Source organism: Ambystoma mexicanum, chromosome 8, assembly GCF_040938575.1.
Source record: "Ambystoma mexicanum isolate Mex_15411 chromosome 8, UKY_AmexF1_1, whole genome shotgun sequence".
NCBI lineage: Eukaryota > Metazoa > Chordata > Amphibia > Caudata > Ambystomatidae > Ambystoma > Ambystoma mexicanum.
This window is the reverse complement of record NC_090929.1, coordinates 1,695,405-1,715,783: the sequence shown is the minus strand read 5'-3', so window position 1 is coordinate 1,715,783 and position 20,379 is coordinate 1,695,405. Positions and strand designations below refer to the sequence as shown.

Genomic DNA, 20,379 nt, shown 5'->3' with positions numbered 1-20,379 from the left:
AACTAAGAGCCTGTGTACATGTCCTAAGAGCACACCTTGCACATGTCCTGAGAGCACAGACTGAGAGCACACCTTGCAGATGTCCTAAGACTACACCTTGCACATGTCCTGAGAGTATAGACTAAGAGGTCACCCTGCACATGTCCTAAAAGCACACCTTGCACATGTCCTGTGAGTACAAACTAAGAGCACACCATGCACATGTCCTATGAGTGCACCTTGCCCATGTCCTCTGAGTATAGACTAAGAGCACACCATGGACATACCTCATAAGAGTACAGACTAAGAGCATGTGTTGTACATGTCATGAAGGTTACAGCCTAGGAGCATACTTTCTACATGTCCTGACAGTACACACTATGAGCATACCTTGCACATGATCTAAGAGTGCAGTCGAGAACACCTTGCACATGTCCCTTGAGTACAGACTAAGAGCACACTTTGTACATGTCCCACAAGTAAAGCCTAAGAGCACACATGGTGCACGATCTCAGGGTACAGTCTAAGGGGATTTCTATATGACTCCATGTCTCCTGTGGAGTCCCCCAGGGCTCCATCCTCTCGCTGATCATTTTTAAACTTTACATGGAGCCTCCGGGCACTCTCCTCAAACATCCCAATATAGATATCCACCAATAACCGCACGGTACTCAGTTGTACATGAGAGTGAATGGTGTGCAGGACAACGGTTATCTCTGTGAGTACCTGCCATCATCTACCACACACTTAACTCAGCCAAGACCAAATTCATCCTCATCGGACCCCCCTGCTAAACAACAACGTAGCCAACAATGGCTCAATGGTTTGCACTTTGAAGGATTCAATCTGTAACTCTCAGATTCATCTCAATTCTTAGGCGTCAGCATTGACGGCAGCCTGTCCTTCCAGGGACACAGAGCTAAGAAGCGCCAAACAGCCAGGCTGCGCCTCTCCACCCTTCCTCCCGCCGCACGACTTCCAGACTGTATTTCAGTCACAGGCCCTTGCAGTCTTGCACACTGATGGGGGAAATGCTCTCCTGCCAGGGTTCCCAGCTGCTCACCTGGCTCCCCTAAAAGCAGTCCATCACACTTCAGCACGCCTTATTACGGGTGCACTTAAATGTTTGCAAATCACCCCGTCCTACACAAATTACATCAGCTTCCTCTCCAGGCCAGGACACTGTTCAAGACTGCATGTATCACCTGCACCAGCCTTCCCGTAATGGCCAAGCTCCACCGCTCTAGAAACACTTGCATGTAGGCGCATTATAAATGATATCATATCATACCATACCTGGCGGCACATACTCGGTGACCAACCTACTCTAATCACAATTATCTATAATGATTTCAGACATAACGGCCTTAGAAGCTCCCCCCGCACACGCATCCCTCCCCGAGTGCTTCTCTCCTTCATCCCGCCTCCCACCGCCCATGATTGGCTAAACCAACTTCCTTGTTTAGGGTCTAGCGACCCGTGTTGCAGGCGCTCACTGCCTCTTCCCAGCCCAGGCAGGTGAATGATGTGCCCCCTACCTCCATCTTGGCCCACATAATGGCCTGAGAAGCTCCCCCAGCCCCCCGCACACATCCCTTCCCAAGTGCCTCTCTGCTTCATCCCGCCTCCCACCGCCCATGATTGGCCAAACCAACTTCCTTGTTTAGGGTCTAGCGACTCGTGTTGCAGACGCTCACTGCCTCGTCCCAGCCCAGGCAGGTGAGTGGTGTGCCCCCCTCCTCCATCTTGGCCCACATAATGGCCTGAGAAGCTCCCCCAGCCCCCCGCACACACATCCATTCCGAAGTGCCTCTCTGCTTCATCCTGCCTTCCACCGCCCATGATTGGCCAAACCAACGTACTTGTTTAGGGTCTAGTGACCCATGTTGCAGGCGCTCACTGACTCTTCCCAGCCCAGGCAGGTGAGTGGTGTTCCCCCCACCTCCATCTTGGCCCACATAACGGCCTGAGAATCTCTCCCAGCCCCCACGCATGCATCCCTCCCTGAGTGCCTCTATGCTTCATCCCGCCTCCCACCGCCGGTGATTGGTCAGGATCGGTAAGGTAGGAGTGGCCTGGGTCAGGAGCAGAGCAACTACTCTACCCTATATTCCGAGCCACTTACCAAACCCAAAGTAAAGAAGGTGACTACCCTCCTCTGCATCTCTTTCCCTCACCCACAAGCTTAATCAGTATTTAATATTGTACCAATCTAGCTAGCCACAGACCCCCTTCCTCTGTATAGACCTATACAGGTCTCTCCAGGTCACCAGGGGCTCTGTCTCCAAATTGCATTGTATGACATTTATACTGCATTGATAGACCTCTCTCCCACTACACAGGTCTCTCAAATCTAGCAGGGGGTCTGTCTCCAAATTGCATTGTATGACATTTAGATTGCACTGAAAGACCTCTCTCCCACTATACAGGTCTCTCAAATCTAGCAGGGGGTCTGTCTCCAAATTGCATTGTATGACATTTAGATTGCACTGAAAGACCTCTCTCCCACTATACAGGTCTCTCAAATCTAGCAGGGGTTCTGTCTCCAAATTGCATTGTATGATGTTTAGATTGCATGGTTAGGCCTCTCTCCCACTATACGGGTCTCTCGAATCTAGTTGGTCTTTTGTGTCCAGATTGCATGGTAAGATATTTAGTAACTCCTAGCTGCACCCTCAAACTCATTCCTCAACCAGTACATGCCCCCCTGAACTTACATGGCTAGTTCACCGCGGTGAATCCAAGGGAGACGTCCACTGTTCAGGACTCCCAGATCTAGCTGTGTCTGGTATTGTGCTCCACTGCTTCAACTGATCCTCATATCTAGCTGTGCTTGGTATCAGACAATACTACTACAACTGACCCTCAAATACAGCTGCTAGTCTGATAGCCTGTTGCTCTCCTGGTCGTGGGCCTCCTACCTACGGTGCAGGACCCTCGAGTCTATCTGTGCTTAGTATCGTGCTCCGCTGTTTGGCTAACCCTCAATTCCAGCTGTGTTAGGTCCAGAACTCTGTCACCCTCCTAAGTGTAAGCTTTTCTCCCATTATACAGGGCCCCTAAGTTAACTGTGCTTAGTTCAGTACTCTTTTAATCCCGGAAACCCATCACTACCTAACTTAAACAAGTCCCATTCCACCAGACCGCTCAATACCCTAACCCTCCCCAACAGTGCACCCTTAGGAAACACACCCTACCCACCGACAGAAACTACAGATTGAGCGAGAAAGCACTCAGCGTATCCAGAGAAGGAAATAAAACAAGACCACTGCACCTGCACAACACAGCATAGAGGACCAACTACCCAACTACGCCTGCACCTTAAACTGAAAAATGGCACGAACCAGAAAAGGACGCCGAGAAAGAGAACAAGAAATGCGAACACACAACACCGACACAACCCAGAAGAAGCAGCCCCATTGGAAGGAAACACGCCTAACACTACCATGACTGGAACAAAATCTGTAAGGGAAAAATCATTATACCTCACACCTTACCTCACGACAACCGTGGAACACCGACGCCTCAACACGGAAATCTCAAGACATGAAAAGAATCTCCCGAAACACCCAGAAAAAAGATGGGAGCACTCAACAAGAGAGTGGGAGGGCTCCAACCCCATCACCCCTTACATCACAAGAACAGAGGGGCACCATCGATTTCCACAACATCCCACACAATACGGCAAAGTACCGGCAACCAACAATGCTACCTCCGACCCAACAATCAGACTCAATGAAGAAGCCATCGATGATCTTCATCCGAGCAGCATCACAGCAAAAACACCACGACTGATCAGTCCTGTCATCAACCTATTGGACCACTTCAATGAAGAAGCAGCCGTCGCTGTTCTTCATCCTACCAACACCAATGCGGAAACACCACGACCAGACAACTACAAATCTGAACAACGAATAACCATAAAACAAAATCACACCCAGAGAATCCACTGTAAATTAATAAATACAAGGTCAATGTCCAAACATTCAACAGAAATATATGACCTCCTATCAGAAGGAGGCATAGACATCCTACTTGTAACCAAAACATGGCTAGACGACAACTACAAGATCACCCTCAACAACTGCCCGCCTGACGACTTCAAATGCATCCAAGCAAACAGGAAATCCAAAAGATGGGGGGGGGACTAGTGATCATCCACAAGGAACAACTGGCCATCAAATTGGAAGATCCACTAAACATCAATAAAGGCGAATCCTTAATACTACGGCTATCAGTAAACCCCAAAACTAACCTGAAATTCATAATGATATACAGACCACCAACCAGACCACTCGTATTCTCGTATTCTCACAACTGTTTGTAAATAAGCACAACTGTATGTAAATATGCAAATATGCTCTGCACTGTATCTATATTTACACCATGTATGCCTGTAACAAGTAAGACTGCTTTCAGCGCCACGATGCCCCTGGGCAGATGTGCGCTATACAAATCCAAATAAATAAATAAATAAATAAAATAAACCTACGATGGAGCCTTCATAGACGCATTCACGGAAGCAATCACCACCCTAGCCATCAAGCACAATCATCTGATCATCCTCAGAGACTTCAACATCCGCTTCGACGAAGAAACCACAACCACACAAAAATCCTTACCGCCCAGCTAGCAGCCATGAACCTACAACAACTAGTCAAAGGAGCAACACTCCTAGCAGGGCACACACTTGACGCAATCTTCGCCAACAAGGATCTCATCACCACGGCACCCCCAATTCAAATACTCTGGAGCGACCACCTCATCATTCCATTCATAATCACAACGGCCGCACCAACAAAAAGCACCAAGAAAAACCACCTATCATGATGAAAAGAAACTGGAGAACCAGAAAAAAGTCCAACCTAACCGAGCTCCTAGAACTCAGCAAACCACAAGCATCAACCATGGAAGAAACTGACCTAGACAAAAAAGTTGCCCTGCTCCACACCTGGATCACAACAACTCTAGACAACATCGTCAAAGAAAAGCCCTTAGCCCCATCACGTAAGAAAACAACAGCAAAATGGTACACCCCACTACTCAATGCCATGAAAAGAAAAAAACAAAAACTAGAATCTGAATGGAGGACAAACAACACCTTTGTAAATAAATTGAAATTCCTGCAACAGATCCGCTCATATATAAAGGAAACACAAATAATAAAAGAGGAAAAATTACGACAACCGAATCTTCAGAGCACCAAACGCACAAAAAGAACTCTTCAAAATCATAAACGAAATAAAAACCCCACCGGGTTGCAACAACACTCAAATTCCATCGATGAAACTTTGTGATGAGACCACTTCAAAAACAAAATAACCTCTATCCAACACACCATACAAAACACCATACAAAACAGACCAAGCAATCACAGCTCAAACGCCATCGACACCGACGAGGAACACCCAAACAAGCTACGAAGCTTCCCAGAAATATCAGTTGAGGATTTCGTCAAAATGGTAAACCAAAGCAGCAAATCGGGCTCTCCTGAACACCCTTGCCCCCGGACATATACAAAACAATCCTCACACAAGGAACCCCCATGGAATACCACAGGAATCTCCTCAACCTCTCAATCTCAACAGGTAAAGTACCACAGGCCTTCAAATCAGTGTACATTAAGCTGCTACTCAAAGACACAACAGGAAACGTAGAGGACTTATCCAACTACAGACCCATCTCCAACATACCCTACATAGCCAAATTGCTAGAAACATACATCTACAAAATAACCCAAGAATTCATAGAAGAGCACTGCCTACTAGACCAGGCTCAAGTTGGTTTAAGACCAATGAGTGGAACAGAATCAGCTCTCCTCTCAATATGGGACAACCTAAATACGAACGCAGACTCGGACAACAGCACCGCCCTGATTCTCCTTGATCTGTCCGCAACTTTCAACACTGTCAACCACGACATCCTCATAAGTAGATTAGAAGGACTAGGGATAACAGACACCGCCCTACTATGGATCAAATCCTTCCTAACAAACAGAACCGAACCCGTATGGATGCAACCTTTTAAATCCCAACCTAAAGACTCCACGTGCGAAGTACCACAAGGATCATCCTTCTCGCCGCTTCTATTCAACATCTACATGTACCTATTAATCAAACTCATCATAAAACACAGCCTCACATGCTACAACTACGCCGATGATACTTCAACATACAAGACACCCGAGAAGAAAACACTACACTAGAGAATTGCCTTCGTGAGATATTCAACTGGATGAACCTCACCCACCTCAAAATCAACCCAGGCAAAACAGAGATAATGATTGTTTAAAAAAAGGGAGGATACATCAGCTATATCCCCTGGCCAAGAGAGCTCGGCACCACACCAGAACCATCATCAACTGTAAAGAACCTAGGGGGTCCTGATGGATAACAACCTCACCTCAGAGCCACAAGTAAACTTGGTAATCAAGAAATGTTTCTTCCTCCTGCGAGCAGCAAAAAGGATCCTACCGTTCCTGTCGTTCGCCAACAAAACACCATCATCGCTCTGATCATGTCCAGAGTAGACTATGCCAATAGCCTATACCTGAGCATGCCCGAACGAACACATCACACCTGCGCTACAAATACTACACTGGCTACCATTAAAACAGCAAATAAAGTTCAAGTCCATGTGCATCACGCAGAGAGCAATACACAAACAAGGCGCAGAATTCCTAAGCGATAAACTACACCTACATCAACCAACAAGAACAGTGAGATCAAGCACCGACATCCCCCTGGAACCAAAACCCTATAACAGAAAAAAAACTCAGAGGATCCTTTTTCTCTCACCAGGCACTGAAAACCTGGAATGACCTACATAAGAATATACGGAACACAACAAACCACCTAGCATTCAGGAAACTCCTCAAATCATGGCTCTTCACAGTGTAACCACAACAGCGACGCACTCGAATGCCCACCCCATTTAAAACAACAACGAAAATAACACCAACCTCGGCCACTCTCAAATGGACAAACACTAAACCCAAAGAACCGACCACACGACAGACCATAAGATATCATGGGAAATAGCCACAAAAGGAGGCCTCCAGAGACTGATCACATACTCGGACCCAGACAAAAGCCCTAAATGACCCACCCACTCCCCCGGACGTACTATATCCAAACCGGCAGACGCATTTAGATAGAAAGTTTGAGAGGAGTCCGCCACACCAGCCCAGCACCCAAGGAGGAGAATAGACACCCAACCCACATTAATCAACCCATCGGCACTAGAACACCTACAGAGCTGGCTAGAATAGAACGGCGAGGAGCAATCATAGCACTTACAAAGCGCGTTAGAATAGCACAGGGAGCGCCACACACAAACCAAAACTCTGCCAGGCATAGCCCTTTTGCCCACCCGGATGAAATTGGGAGTTTTGCCGAGTGCCACACTCAGACAGATTTCTGAACTTCTGTTAACCTTCATACAATCGACTAACAAAAAACTCAGCATTTCAGCAGACTTATCTCACTCAAAATCTCATACAACCATCTCTCGCACAACAACCCGCACGCAATTCACAACATTGCAACAACACATAAGCAACACCAACAGCACACAAGGACTGACACCGATCCAATACTCGCACCAAAGCTCAGCACCCGGTGTATACCGAGTTGAAGCTGCCAACAGAAAACCACTCCTCTCACTATCCTACTCCGTCTTCACATTACTAACCCATCCCACCTTATCATTTGCAGATCCGCCAGAGCGCCTGGGGACCAACTCCGTTGGTGACGGTGCACGGTAAAAATACCTTTAACATTTAACATTTCTATATAGCTGTGTTTCAAACGCTGAGCTAGTTCACTGAACTTTACTTTCAAAGCACCAAACCATATGGCAAATCAACCCGACAATATATAGAAACACGTAACGAAAATATGTTAGGTAAAATTTGTCCAATTCACTCAAAAGGACACAAAAGAGCCCAATTCCCAATTAAAGAATGAAAATGTGCAAAGTTAGTACAAGGCAAGGTTTGGGATTACAAAATGCATATGTGCCATTGTTCACAGGACCAAGGCCAAGGCAATACAGAAAAACTACCGCGCGTTGTCGTGAGAAGAGAGGAACGCATCACTCATAAAGAAAGAAATGTAACAGGTTTGATTCGAGATTGAGCCAAAAGAGTAAGCGGTAGAGACAGGCATGAACAACAGAACGATGTTTATATTTTTAGTTGCTGCTTCTCAAAGTTGTCACACAAACGAAAATACACACCACAAAAATATTCTCTGATAATATAATGCAAGGGTTCATGCACCACAGTATGTGGTTGCTGCTGTTGGACACACACACTGCATTGATTTCTTGACCACGTTCTACTGTACAAAGAAAACAAAAACTGAATAGAAGGCTGACCGCATCTCTGAGCCACACAAGTAAACCACGCCATGACCAGGCCTGCCATGACCAGGCCTGCCATGATCAGGCACGCCATGACCAGGCCTGCCATGACCAGGCCTGCCATGATCAGGCCTGCCATGACCAGGCCTGCCATGACCAGGCCTGCCATGACCAGGCCTGCCATGACCAGGCCTGCCATGACCAGGCCTGCCATGACCAGGCCTGCCATGACCAGGCACGCCATGACCAGGCCTGCCATGACCAGGCCTGCCATGACCAGGCCTGCCATGACCAGGCACGCCATGACCAGGCCTGCCATGACCAGGCCTGCCATGACCAGGCCTGCCATGACCAGGCCTGCCATGACCAGGCCTGCCATGATCAGGCCTGCCATGACCAGGCCTGCCATGACCAGGCCTGCCCAGCCATCCCAAAGAGTGCCTGCGAAAATAGTCATTTATTTGAAATGCAAGGACCCAATGAGTGACCCCTCTGCAGCCGGATGACATGTTCATTAATCACACAGTAATTCAGCACAAGAATCAAAGGCAACTCACACAGCTGCACCAAGAGCCAACTGATTGACACCAGGGTGCGCATATATGCCCGAACGCTCTGGCAGAAAGATGTACGACACCCAAGTGACAAAGGACCAGCGGGCCTTCTGGGGTGGGTGGGCGAGGCCGATTAAAACCTTAACTGACGGTCGGGCTTTGGTGGTGTAGGCTTAGTGTCCTAGAGACAACAACCCACATGCTGAGGTCTCCCATCGTCCAACTGCAGGCCAGGCTGGGGAACTCAAGGAGTCTTAAAAACCTACATATGGGTGAGTGGGTCTTCCCGCTCTAAAGAATCGTCTTCTAGATAAAGCGCCCAGCTTGCTCCTGTGCTCCACCCTCGCCCCACCCTCTCCCCTCTCCTAGGCTGTGTATAGGCCGCCCTTCCAGGCCACATTACAATGCTTTCTTCTCCATGCGTAGGGTTATTGAGAGACTTTGGGATATGAGAGGTTATTTATAAGGCGCTTAATACCCATAGGTCTCTAAGCGGGACCTGGGGTTCGAAACTGGGGTGCTCTGTGTCGTTTTGCTTCCAAGGCGAGCACGCTGCCGCTGAGCTATCCTGCTGATGGCACTGTATGCCTACACAAGCCCTTTGGGTCTTGCCTGCTCTTCCGTAAGCCCCAAGGACACTCACTCCAACGGGTCTGACACAGTGTCTAGGGCACAGCCTGCCTTCCCTCATCCCTCACTCTAGCTCTCCTTCCCAGCAGACTAGGGTCTGACTTCCCCAGACAGGGGCAAAATATGCCACGGAAAAGGACTACTTGACTGGCAATTCGGTGCAGTAGAAAAGCACTGCCATAAGGAAGCCCTTAGCTGGGCGGCTCCTAGGCTTCTGGCTCCAGCTGGTCTCTCTCAACGCCTGGCCGCTCCCCCGTGGTTGCTTCTCTCGTCTCCCCATCTTAAGGTCTCGGGCCATTCTGTACCACTAGCCGAAGACCCCTGCTAAAGAAACGTTCTGAGTGCTTCTTTTCTGTCTTGCTCTCCTGCTTGGGATGTGAGTGCTTGCGTCTCTTTTCTACATGTTCTTGTTCAAATGTTTCCCCTCCCCACCAAAGGCTCTCCACTGCACCCTGCATGGTTTCCCTTTGGTGAATTATTTCTGTTTGATGCGTGGATGGAGAAAGCCAGAAGCTTATAACATTCAGCCGCCATTTTGCAGTCAGGAGGAAGTGGACGTTTAGTCTTGTGGTGCTGCGCCACTGTCCAAGCAATGTGACGATGTTTACTGTTCCCTCGCGATCCGGCACAACCCGGCACGACCCGGCACGCAACCCGGCACTGACACTCCAGCTGAGGGACATATCCACAAGCTTCTGCGGGAGTGCTTGCAGTGTGCTCACCTACTGCTTGCATGTGGTGGGGGCTTGGGGATAATACATGCAATGAATTGTGGACCACTGTTCTTTCAGGCAGCTGGGAGGGTCATATTGGGATCGCCTTTGGCTTGTGTTGTCATCGAACACAAGGGCCTGTGGGATCTAGAGGTGCTCTGGGGTCCCACATGTACCACCTCTGTTGCATGTCACCCCTCCTGGGAGCATGGTAGCTCCCAGGACTTGTGTAATTGCCACATAGTGGTAACCAACTTAATAAAAAGGGGGAGCCGTTCCGGCTCCTCAGTCGACCAAGAACTGACTCCGGCGTCATACTGTCCGCACCATGCTGGTGCCACGCTGCATGCATGAGGCCTTCTGGAGTGGCCCTGCATCTGGACGGTGCCCCTGCTGGTCAACACCGCCCCCCCGAGTGTCGATGCTATGTGATCATGGCCGTTGGTGCAACCCCGGCCTGGGTGCCCCCAGCACAGGTGTTTCCTCGCTCTGGTGATCCGGAGTATGCACGGTGCTCATCTGAGGAGGCGCGCTCCCTGGAGGTGCTCATCTGAGGAGGCGCGCTCCCTGGAGGTGCTCATCTGAGGAGGCGCGCTCCCTGGAGGTGCTCATCTGAGGAGGCGCGCTCCCTGGAGGTGCTCATCTGAGGAGGCGCGCTCCCTGGAGGTGCTCATCTGAGGAGGCGCGCTCCCTGGAGTGGCCACAATGACCTCCAGTTATCTCTCCACAGAGCTGAGGGGCTTCCCTGCTCACTAGACCTTCTCAAGAGCCCTATTAAACGTGACTGCATCACACAAAAGGCGGGAAAATACCTCGGCACCTCAGGAGAAACCGCGGGGAAAGCAGTGCCTCCTCATTTAGGCCACGTGAGTCTGGAATTTTCCTCATTAAGAGCACATTTTTTACAGTTTGAAAAATGAAGAATTTTAGAACACAACAAAAATACATTAACAAAAATTAGAAGATGAAAAAATGTGCTTTAGCATTTGATTGTGAACTTTTGTTAACAAAGTTGTTTTGAGGAAAGCAAACAGGTTTCTATTTCCCATTCCTTTTAGCACAACAGCACTGCCACACACAAACACACCCAGGGCGAGACTCATGCACAGGACACAGACACAGGCTGCACGGTACACAACTACCACTGCATCGCACAACACAGACATGCAAAGGGATTGTGAGTTGCAAGGGCTGAAGGCTCGAGTCCACATTGAGAGACTGTGAACCAGGCGGATGCCATGTAGGCAGACATGCTTCAGGGGGGCACGATCTCCTCGTGGCGAGGAGCCCCTCACTTCCGAACCCCACAACTCATTCAGAAGAGAGCAGCGTCTTACCTTCCGACCCGCAGGCCCCAGGAGACCGGTCAGTCCAGGCAGGCCCACAGCTCCCTGAAAAGGCAAGAGAAAGATGGCATCACTACCGACAGCACGCAGGCCCCGCGGGCATAACCTGCACCCATGGCCGGTGCCACCCAACATCCAGCTGAAACAAGTATTCACAGCAAGCCCCCGCGTGACTGGCGGAAATTACATGCACATTACACCTGAGTTACAAAGCTGGCGCAGCCCCTCCCGCCCCTCAACTGCAGGAGCGCGGCATGGCATAAGCACACCGCAGACTAAGAGATGTGTATGTCATGGTGGAAGACTTATAGAATCATTCATTTGATGCAAAAACCTTTACAACATTGTGTCGCTCTCATGTGAAAATACATGTATAGCACCTGACCCTTCCTGCTTCACCCCCGCCCGCCACCCCCACCCCCCACACATTTACTCACAGACCCCGTCCTTCCATTTCTCAAATCTCGAAGAACATGTACACCCCGAGTGCCCATTCATGACTGGGTGGGAAATGGGTGGGGGAAGAGCGGTGACCAAAGGGATTTGGCAATGGGACCAGGCACTGCCCGATCTCCCGCAACACCCCCCGACCCCCACCCAACCCCCAGAGGCCTTGAAGTGACAGGCTTTCCCCTCCCCACCCCCACCCAACCCCCAGAGGCCTTGAAGTGACAGGCTTTCCCCTCCCCACCCCCAGAGACCATGAAGTGACAGGCTTTCCCCTCCCCACCCCCAGAGACCATGAAGTGACAGGCTTTCCCCTCCCCACCCTCAGAGGCCTTGAAGTGATAGGCTTTCCCCTCCCCACCCCCAGAGGCCTTGAAGTGACAGGCTTTCCCCGCCCCACCCCCAGAGGCCTTGACGTGACAGGCTCCCCCCCCCACCCCCAGAGGCCTTGAAGTGACAGGCTTTCAGGTCCTGAGTAGTCAGGGTGCACCCTGAGAGTCAGGCTTCACACGAGTAAGTGTTCCACCCACTGAACCTATCGTTCTGTCACTGCAGGGGGCTGTGTTGTGATACATAGTGATGTGTCTGTTTCCGGAGAGTGGTCCCAGTGCGAGATGGGGGTCAAGTGCCCTAGTGTGAAGATAACTCCTTCCCATGTCAGATAACAGAGCAATGGGAAGACTGGGGTAATGGGGTCTTGACATTTTAGACTCAGAGCCATGTACACTGCACGCTTCATTTCTTAGCATTCTCATTGCTTCACTCATCCCAAGAGCAGGTAGCAAAGCACCCAGGTCCAGCAGCAAAGCACCCAGGTCCAGCGTAGTTCCACCCCATCCCAAGAGCAGGCAGCAAAGCACCCAGGTCCAGCAGCAAAGCACCCAGGTCCAGCGTAGTTCCACCCCATCCCAAGAGCAGGCAGCAAAGCACCCAGGTCCAGCGTAGTTCCACCCCATCCCAAGAGCAGGCAGCAAAGCACCCAGGTCCAGCAGCAAAGCACCCAGGACCAGCATAGTTCCATCCCATAGTGCAGGCAGCAAAGCACCGGGTCCAGCATAGTTCCACTACATCCCAAGAGCAGGCAGCAAAGCACCCGGGTCCATCATGGTTCCACTCCATCCCATAGTACAGGCAACAAAGCACCAAGGCCCAGCATAGTTCAACTCCATCCCAAGAGTGGGCAGCAAAGCACCCATGTCCAGCATGGTTCACTCTATTCCAAGAGCAGGAAGCAAAGCACCCAGGTCCAGCATAGCTCCACTCCATCCCAAGAGCAGGCAGCAAAGCACCCAGGTCCAGCATAGTTCTGCTCCATTCCAAGAGCAGGCAGCAAAGCACCCAGGTCCAACATAGTTCTGCTCCATCTCAAGAGCAGGCAGCAAAGCACCGGGGTCCAGCATAGTTCTACCCCATTCCAAGAGAAGGCAGCAAAGCACACAGGTCCAGCATAGTTCGTCTATCCCAAGAGCAGGCAGCAAAGCACCCAGGCCCAGCATAGTTCCACTCAATCCCATAGAGCAGGCAACAAAGCACCAAGGCCCAGCATAGTTCCACTCCATCCCAAGAGCGGGCAGCAAAGCACCCAGGTCCAGCATGGTTCACTCTATCCCAAGAGCAGGCAGCAAAGCACCCGGGTCCAGCATAGTTCCACTCCATCCCAAGAGCAGGCAGCAAAGCACCCAGGTCCAGAATAGTTCCACTCCATCCAAAGAGCGGGCAGCAAAGCACCCAGGTCCAGCAGCAAAGCACCCAGGTCCAGCGTAGTTACACCCCATCCCAAGAGCAGGCAGCAAAGCACCCAGGTCCAGCAGCAAAGCACCCAGGTCCAGCATAGTTCCACCCCATCCCATAGTGCAGGCAGCAAAGCACCGGGTCCAGCATAGTTCCACTACATCCCAAGAGCAGGCAGCAAAGCACCCGGGTCCATCATGGTTCCACTCCATCCCATAGTACAGGCAACAAAGCACCAAGGCCCAGCATAGTTCAACTCCATCCCAAGAGTGGGCAGCAAAGCACCCATGTCCAGCATGGTTCACTCTATCCCAAGAGCAGGAAGCAAAGCACCCAGGTCCAGCATAGCTCCACTCCATCCCAAGAGCAGGCAGCAAAGCACCCAGGTCCAGCATAGTTCTGCTCCATCCCAAGAGCAGGCAGCAAAGCACCCAGGTCCAGCATAGTTATGCTCCATCTCAAGAGCAGGCAGCAAAGCACCCGGGTCCAGCAGCAAAGCACCCAGGTCCAGCATAGTTCTACCCCATTCCAAGAGAAGGCAGCAAAGCACACAGGTCCAGCATAGTTCCAGTCCATCCCAAGAGCAGGCAGCAAAGCACCCAGGCCCAGCGTAGTTCCACTCCATCCCATAGAGCAGGCAACAAAGCACCAAGGCCCAGCATAGTTCCACTCCATCCCAAGAGCGGGCAGCAAAGCACCCAGGTCCAGCATGGTTCACTCTATCCCAAGAGCAGGCAGCAAAGCACCCGGGTCCAGCATAGTTCCACTCCATCCCAAGAGCAGGCAGCAAAGCACCCAGGTCCAGAATAGCTCCACATCATCCCAAGAGCAGGCAGCAAAGCACCCAGGTCCAGCATAGTTCCACTCCATCCAAAGAGCGGGCAGCAAAGCACCCAGGTCCAGCATAGTTCCACTCCATCCCATAGAGCAAGCAACAAAGCACCCAGGCCCAGCATAGTTCCACTCCATCCCATAGAGCAGGCAGCAAAGCACCCAGGTCCAGCATAGTTCCACTCCATCCCAAGAGCAGGCAGCAAAGAACCCAGGTCCAGCATAGTTCCACTCCATACCGAGAGCAGGCAGCAAAGCACCCACGTCCAGCATAGTTCCACTCCATTCCAAGAGTGGGCAGCAAAGCACCCATGTCCAGCATAGTTCCACTCCATCCTAAGAGCAGGCAGCAAAGCACCCAGGTCCAGCATAGTTTGACTCCATCCCATAGAGCAGGCAGCAAAGCACCCAGGTCCAGCATAGTTCCACTCCATACCGAGAGCAGACAGCAAAGCACCCAGGTCCAGCATAGTTCCACTCCATTCCAAGAGCGGGCAGCAAAGCACCCATGTCCAGCATATTTCCACTCCATCCTAAGAGCAGGCAGCAAAGCACCCAGGTCCAGCATAGTTTGACTCCATCCCAAGAGCAGGCAGCAAAGAACCCAGGTCCAGCATAGTTCCACTCCATACCGAGAGCAGGCAGCAAAGCACCCAGGTCCAGCATAGTTCCACTCCATTCCAACAGCGGGCAGCAAAGCACCCATGTCCAGCATAGTTCCACTCCATCCTAAGAGCAGGCAGCAAAGCACCCAGGTCCAGCATAGCTCCACTCCATCCCAAGAGCAGGCAACAAAGCACCCAGGTCCAGCACAGTTCCGCTCCATCCTAAGAGCGGGCAGCAAAGCACCCAGGTCCAGCATATTTCCACTCCATCCCATAGAGTAGGCAACAAAGCACCCAGGCCCAGCATAGTTCCACACAATCCCAAGAGTGGGCAGCAAAGCACCCATGTCCAGCATAGTTCCACACAATCCCAAGAGCAGGCAGCAAAGCACCTAGGTCCAGCATAGCTCCACTCCATCACAAGAGCAGGCAGCAAAGCACCCAGGTCCAGAATAGTTCCACTCCATCCCAAGAGCAGGCAGCAAAGCACCCAGGTCCAGCATAGTTCCACTCCATTCCAAGAGTGGGCAGCAAAGCACCCATGTCCAGCATAGTTCCACTCCATCCTAAGAGCAGGCAGCAAAGCACCCAGGTCCAGCATATTTCCACTCTATCCCATAGAGCAGGCAACAAAGCACCCAGGCCCAGCATAGTTCCACTCCATCCCAAGAGTGGGCAGCAAAGCACCCATGTCCAGCATAGTTCACTCCATCCCAAGAGCAGGCAGCAAAGCACCCAGGTCCAGCATAGCTCTACTCCATCCCAAGAGCAGGCAGCAAAGCACCCAGGACCAGCATAGTTCCGCTCCATCCTAAGAGCGGCAGCAAAGCACCCAGGTCCAGCATATTTCCACTCCATCCCATAGAGCAGGCAACAAAGCACCCAGGCCCAGCATAGTTCCACTCCATCCCAAGAGTGGGCAGCAAAGCACCCATGTCCAGCATAGTTCACTCCATCCCAAGAGCAGGCAGAAAAGCACCCAGGTCCAGCATAGCTCCACTCCATCCCAAGAGCAGGCAGCAAAGCACCCAGGTCCAGCATAGTTCCGCTCCATCCCAAGAGCAGGCAGCAAAGTGCCCAAAACCAGCAGAGTTCCACTCCATCCCAAGAGCGGGCAGCAAAGCACCCGGGTCCAGCAGCAAAGCACCCAGGTCCAGCATAGTTACACCCCATTCCAAGAGCAGGCAGCAAAGCACGCAGGCCCAGCATAGTTCCACTCCATCCCAAGAGCAGGCAGCAGAGCATCCAGTTCCAGAATAGTTCCACTCCATCCCAAGAGCAGGCAGCAAAGCACCCAGGTCCAGCATAGTTCCACTCCATCCCATAGAGCAGGCAGCAAAGCACCCAGGCCCAGCATAGTTCCACTCCATCCCAAGAGCAGGCAGCAAAGCATCCAGGTCCAGCATAGTTCCACTCCATCCCATAGAGCAGGCAGCAAAGCACCCAGGTCCAGCATAGTTCCACTCCATCCCAAGAGCAGGCAGCAAAGCACCCAGGTCCAACATAGTCCCGCTCCATCCCAAGAGCAGGCAGCAAAGCACCCAGGTCCAGCATATTTCCACTCCATCCCAAGAGCAGGCAGCAAAGCGCCCAGGACCAGCATAGTTCCACTCCATCCCAAGAGCAGGCAGCAAAGCACCCTGGTCCAGCATAGTTCCACTCCATCCCAAGAGCAGACAGCAAAGCACCCAGGTCCAGCATAGTTCCACTCCATCGCAAGAGCAGGCAGCAAAGCACCCTGGTCCAGCATAGTTCCACTACATCCCAAGAGCAGGCAGCAAAGCACCGGGGTCCAGCATAGTTCCACTCCATCCCAAGAGCAGGCAGCAAAGCACCGGGGTCCAGCATAGTTCCACTCCATTCCATAGAGCAGGCAGCAAAGCAACCAGGTCCAGCATAGTTCCACTCCATCCCAAGAGCAGGCAGCAAAGCACCCTGGTCCAGCATAGTTCCACTCCATCCCACAGAGCAGGCAGCAAAGCACCCAGGTCCAGCATATTTCCACTCCATCCCATAGAGCAGGCAGCAAAGCACCCAGATCCAGCATAGTTCCACTCCACCCCAAGAGCAGGCAGCAAAGCACCCTGGCCCAGCATAGTTCCACTCCATCCCAAGAGCAGGCAGCAAAGCACCCAGGTCCAGCATAGTTCCACTCCATCCCAAGAGCAGACATCAAAGCACCCTGGTCCAGCACAGTTCCACTCCATCCCAAGAGCAGACAGCAAAGCAACCAGGTCCAGCATAGTTCCACTCCATCCCAAGAGCGGGCAGCAAAGCACCCAGGTCCAGCATAGTTCCACTCCATTCCATAGAGCAGGCAGCAAAGCACCCAGCTCCAGCATAGTTCCACTCCATCCCAAGGGCGGGCAGCAAAGCACCCAGGTCCAGCATAGTTGCACTACAATCCCAAGAGAAGGCAGCAAAGCACCCAGGTCCAGCATAGTTCCACTCCATCCCAAGAGCAGGCAGCAAAACACCCATGTCCAGCATTGTTCCACTCCATCCCAAGAGCAGACAGCAAAGCACCCATGTCCAGCATAGTTGCACTCCATCCCATAGAGAAGGCAGCAAAGCACCGAGGTCCAGCATAGTTCCACTCCATTCCAAGAGCAGGCAGCAAAGCACCCAGGTCCAGCATAGTTCCACTCCATCCCATAGAGCAGGCAGCAAAGCACCCAGGTGCAGCATAGTTAGTTCCACTCATTCCCAAGAGCAGACAGCAACCCACCCATGTCCAGCATAGTTCCACTCCACCCCAAAAGCAGGCAGAAAACCACCCATGTCCAGCATAGTTCCACTCCACCCCAAAGCAAGCAGCAAAGCACCCAGGTCCAGCATAGTTCCACTCAATCCCAAGAGCAGGCAGCAAAGCACCCTGGTCCAGCATAGTTCCACTCCATCCCAAGAGCAGGCCGCAAAGCACCCAGGTCCAGCATAGATCCACTCCATCCCAAGAGCAGGTAGCAAAGCACCCATGTCCAGCATAGTTCCACTCCATCCCAAGAGCAGGCAGCAAAGCACCCAGGTCCAGCATAGTTCCACTCCATCCAAAGAGCAGACAGCACAGCACCTAGGTCCAGCATAGTTCCACTCCATCTCAAGAGCAGGCAGCAAAGCACCCAGGAACAGCATAGCTCCACTCCATCCCAAGAGCAGGCAGCAAAGCACCCGGGCCCAGCATAGTTCCACTCCAACCCAAAAACAGGCAGCAAAGCACCCAGTTCCAGCATAGTTCTACTCTAACCCAAGAGCGGGCAGCAAAGCACCCGGTCCCAGCATAGTTCCACTCCATCCCATAGAGCAGCAGCAAAGCAACCAGGTCCAGCATAGTTCCACTCCATCCCAAGAGCAGCCAGTAAAGCAGCCAGGTCCAGCATAGTTCCACTCCATCCCATAGAGCAGGCAGCAAAGCACCCAGGTCCAGCATAGTTCCACTCCATCCCAAGAGCAGGCAGCTAAGCACCCAGGTCCAGCATAGTTCCACTCCATCCCAAGAGCGGGCAGCAAAGCACCCAGGTCCAGCATAGTTCCACTCCATCCCAAGAGCAGACAGCAAAGCACCCAGGTCCAGCATAGTTCCACTCCATCCCAAGAGCAGGCAGAAAAACACCCAAGTCCAGCATAGTTCACTCCATCCCAAGAGCAGGCAGCAAAGCACCTAGGTCCAACATAGTTACACTCCATCCCAAGAGCAGGCAGCAAAGCACCCAGGTCCAGCATAGTTCCACTCCATCCCAAGAGCAGGCAGCAAAGCACCCAGGTCCAGCATAATTCCACTCCATCCCAAGAGCCGGCAGCAAAGCACCCAGGTCCAGCATAGTTCCACTCCATCCCAAGAGCAGGCAGCAAAGCACCCGGAACCAGCATAGTTCACTCCATCCCAAGAGCAGGCAGTAAAGAACCCAGGTACAGCATAGTTCCTCTGCATCCCAAGAGCAAGCAGCAACACACCCAGGTCCAGCATAGTTCCACTCCATCCCAAGAACAGGCAGCAAAGCACCCAGGTCCAGCATAGTTCCACTCCACCCCATAGAGCAGGCAGCAAAGCACCCAGGTCCAGCATAGTTCCACCCCATCCCAAGAGCAGGCAGCAAAGCACCCAGGTCCTGCATAGTCCCACTCCATCCCAAGAGCAGGCAGCAAAGCACCCAGGTCCAGCATAGTTCCACTCCACCCCATAGAGCAGGCAGCAAAGCACCCAGGTCCAGCATAGTTCCACCCCATCCCAAGAGCAGGCAGCAAAGCACCCAGGTCCTGCATAGTCCCACTCCATCCCAAGAGCAGGCAGCAAAGCACCCAGGTCCAGCATAGTTCCACTACTATCTCAAGAGCAGGCAGCAAAGCACCCAGGTCCAGCATAGTTCCACTACTATCTCAAGAGCAGGCAGCAAAGCACCCAGGTCCTGCATAGTCCCACTCCATCCCAAGAGCAGGCAGCAAAGCACCCAGGTCCAGCATAGTTACACTACTATCTCAAGAGCAGGCAGCAAAGCACCCAGGTCCAGCATAGTTCCACTACTATCTCAAGAGCAGGCAGCAAAGCACCCAGGTCCAGCTTAGTTCCACTCCATCCCAACAGGCCATCAAAGGCAGGAGCGTCCACAATACCAGGAGCTCGGCACGAGGGCACCGTGTCACGGCCTTTACCTGAAGAATGAAGGAGCAAAGATACGTCCCAGGTTCCTGGCTCTGTGCAGTGTATTTCAGGGTCACCCATTTCCCGAGGTTATCTAGGTAAATCGGTCTTTGAGCCCTTGGGGTGGGGCTGCTTGGTGCATCGAGACACGCGTGTCCTTATAAGGCAGGCTACTAGAATGCTTCCACATGTTTTCGCCTGCGTCATTTTAATATTATATAACTTGATGTAGTGAAGGAGGGTGTGGTGCCATGTGTTGCCCTGGTGGGTCTGAAGGAGGGTGTCGGCCATGTGTTGCCCTGGTGGGTCTGAAGGAGAGTGTCGGCCATGTGTTGCCCTGGTGGGTCTGAAGGAGGGTGTCGGCCATGTGTTGCCTTGGTGGGTCTGAAGAAGGATGTCGTGCTTTGTGTTGCCCTGGTGGGTCTGAAGGAGGGTGTCGTGCCATGTGTTGCCCTGGCGGGTCTGAAGAAGGGTGTCGTGCTTTGTGTTGCCCTGGTGGGTCTGAAGGAGGGTGTCGTGCCATGTTTTGCCCTGGTGGGTCTG

General features: G+C 52.0%; 1 protein-coding gene across 2 annotated transcripts in view; it reads right to left on the bottom strand.

Annotated features, from left to right (window-relative positions):
• COL27A1 (collagen type XXVII alpha 1 chain) overlaps positions 1-20,379 on the bottom strand; it is a 1,990,256-nt gene that overhangs the window by 1,418,045 nt on the left and 551,832 nt on the right. For both annotated transcript variants that reach the window (XM_069609095.1, XM_069609096.1), the window contains exon 7: positions 11,578-11,631. In XM_069609095.1, the coding sequence (XP_069465196.1) occupies positions 11,578-11,631 (54 nt within the window). The remainder of the gene's footprint in view (positions 1-11,577; positions 11,632-20,379) is intronic.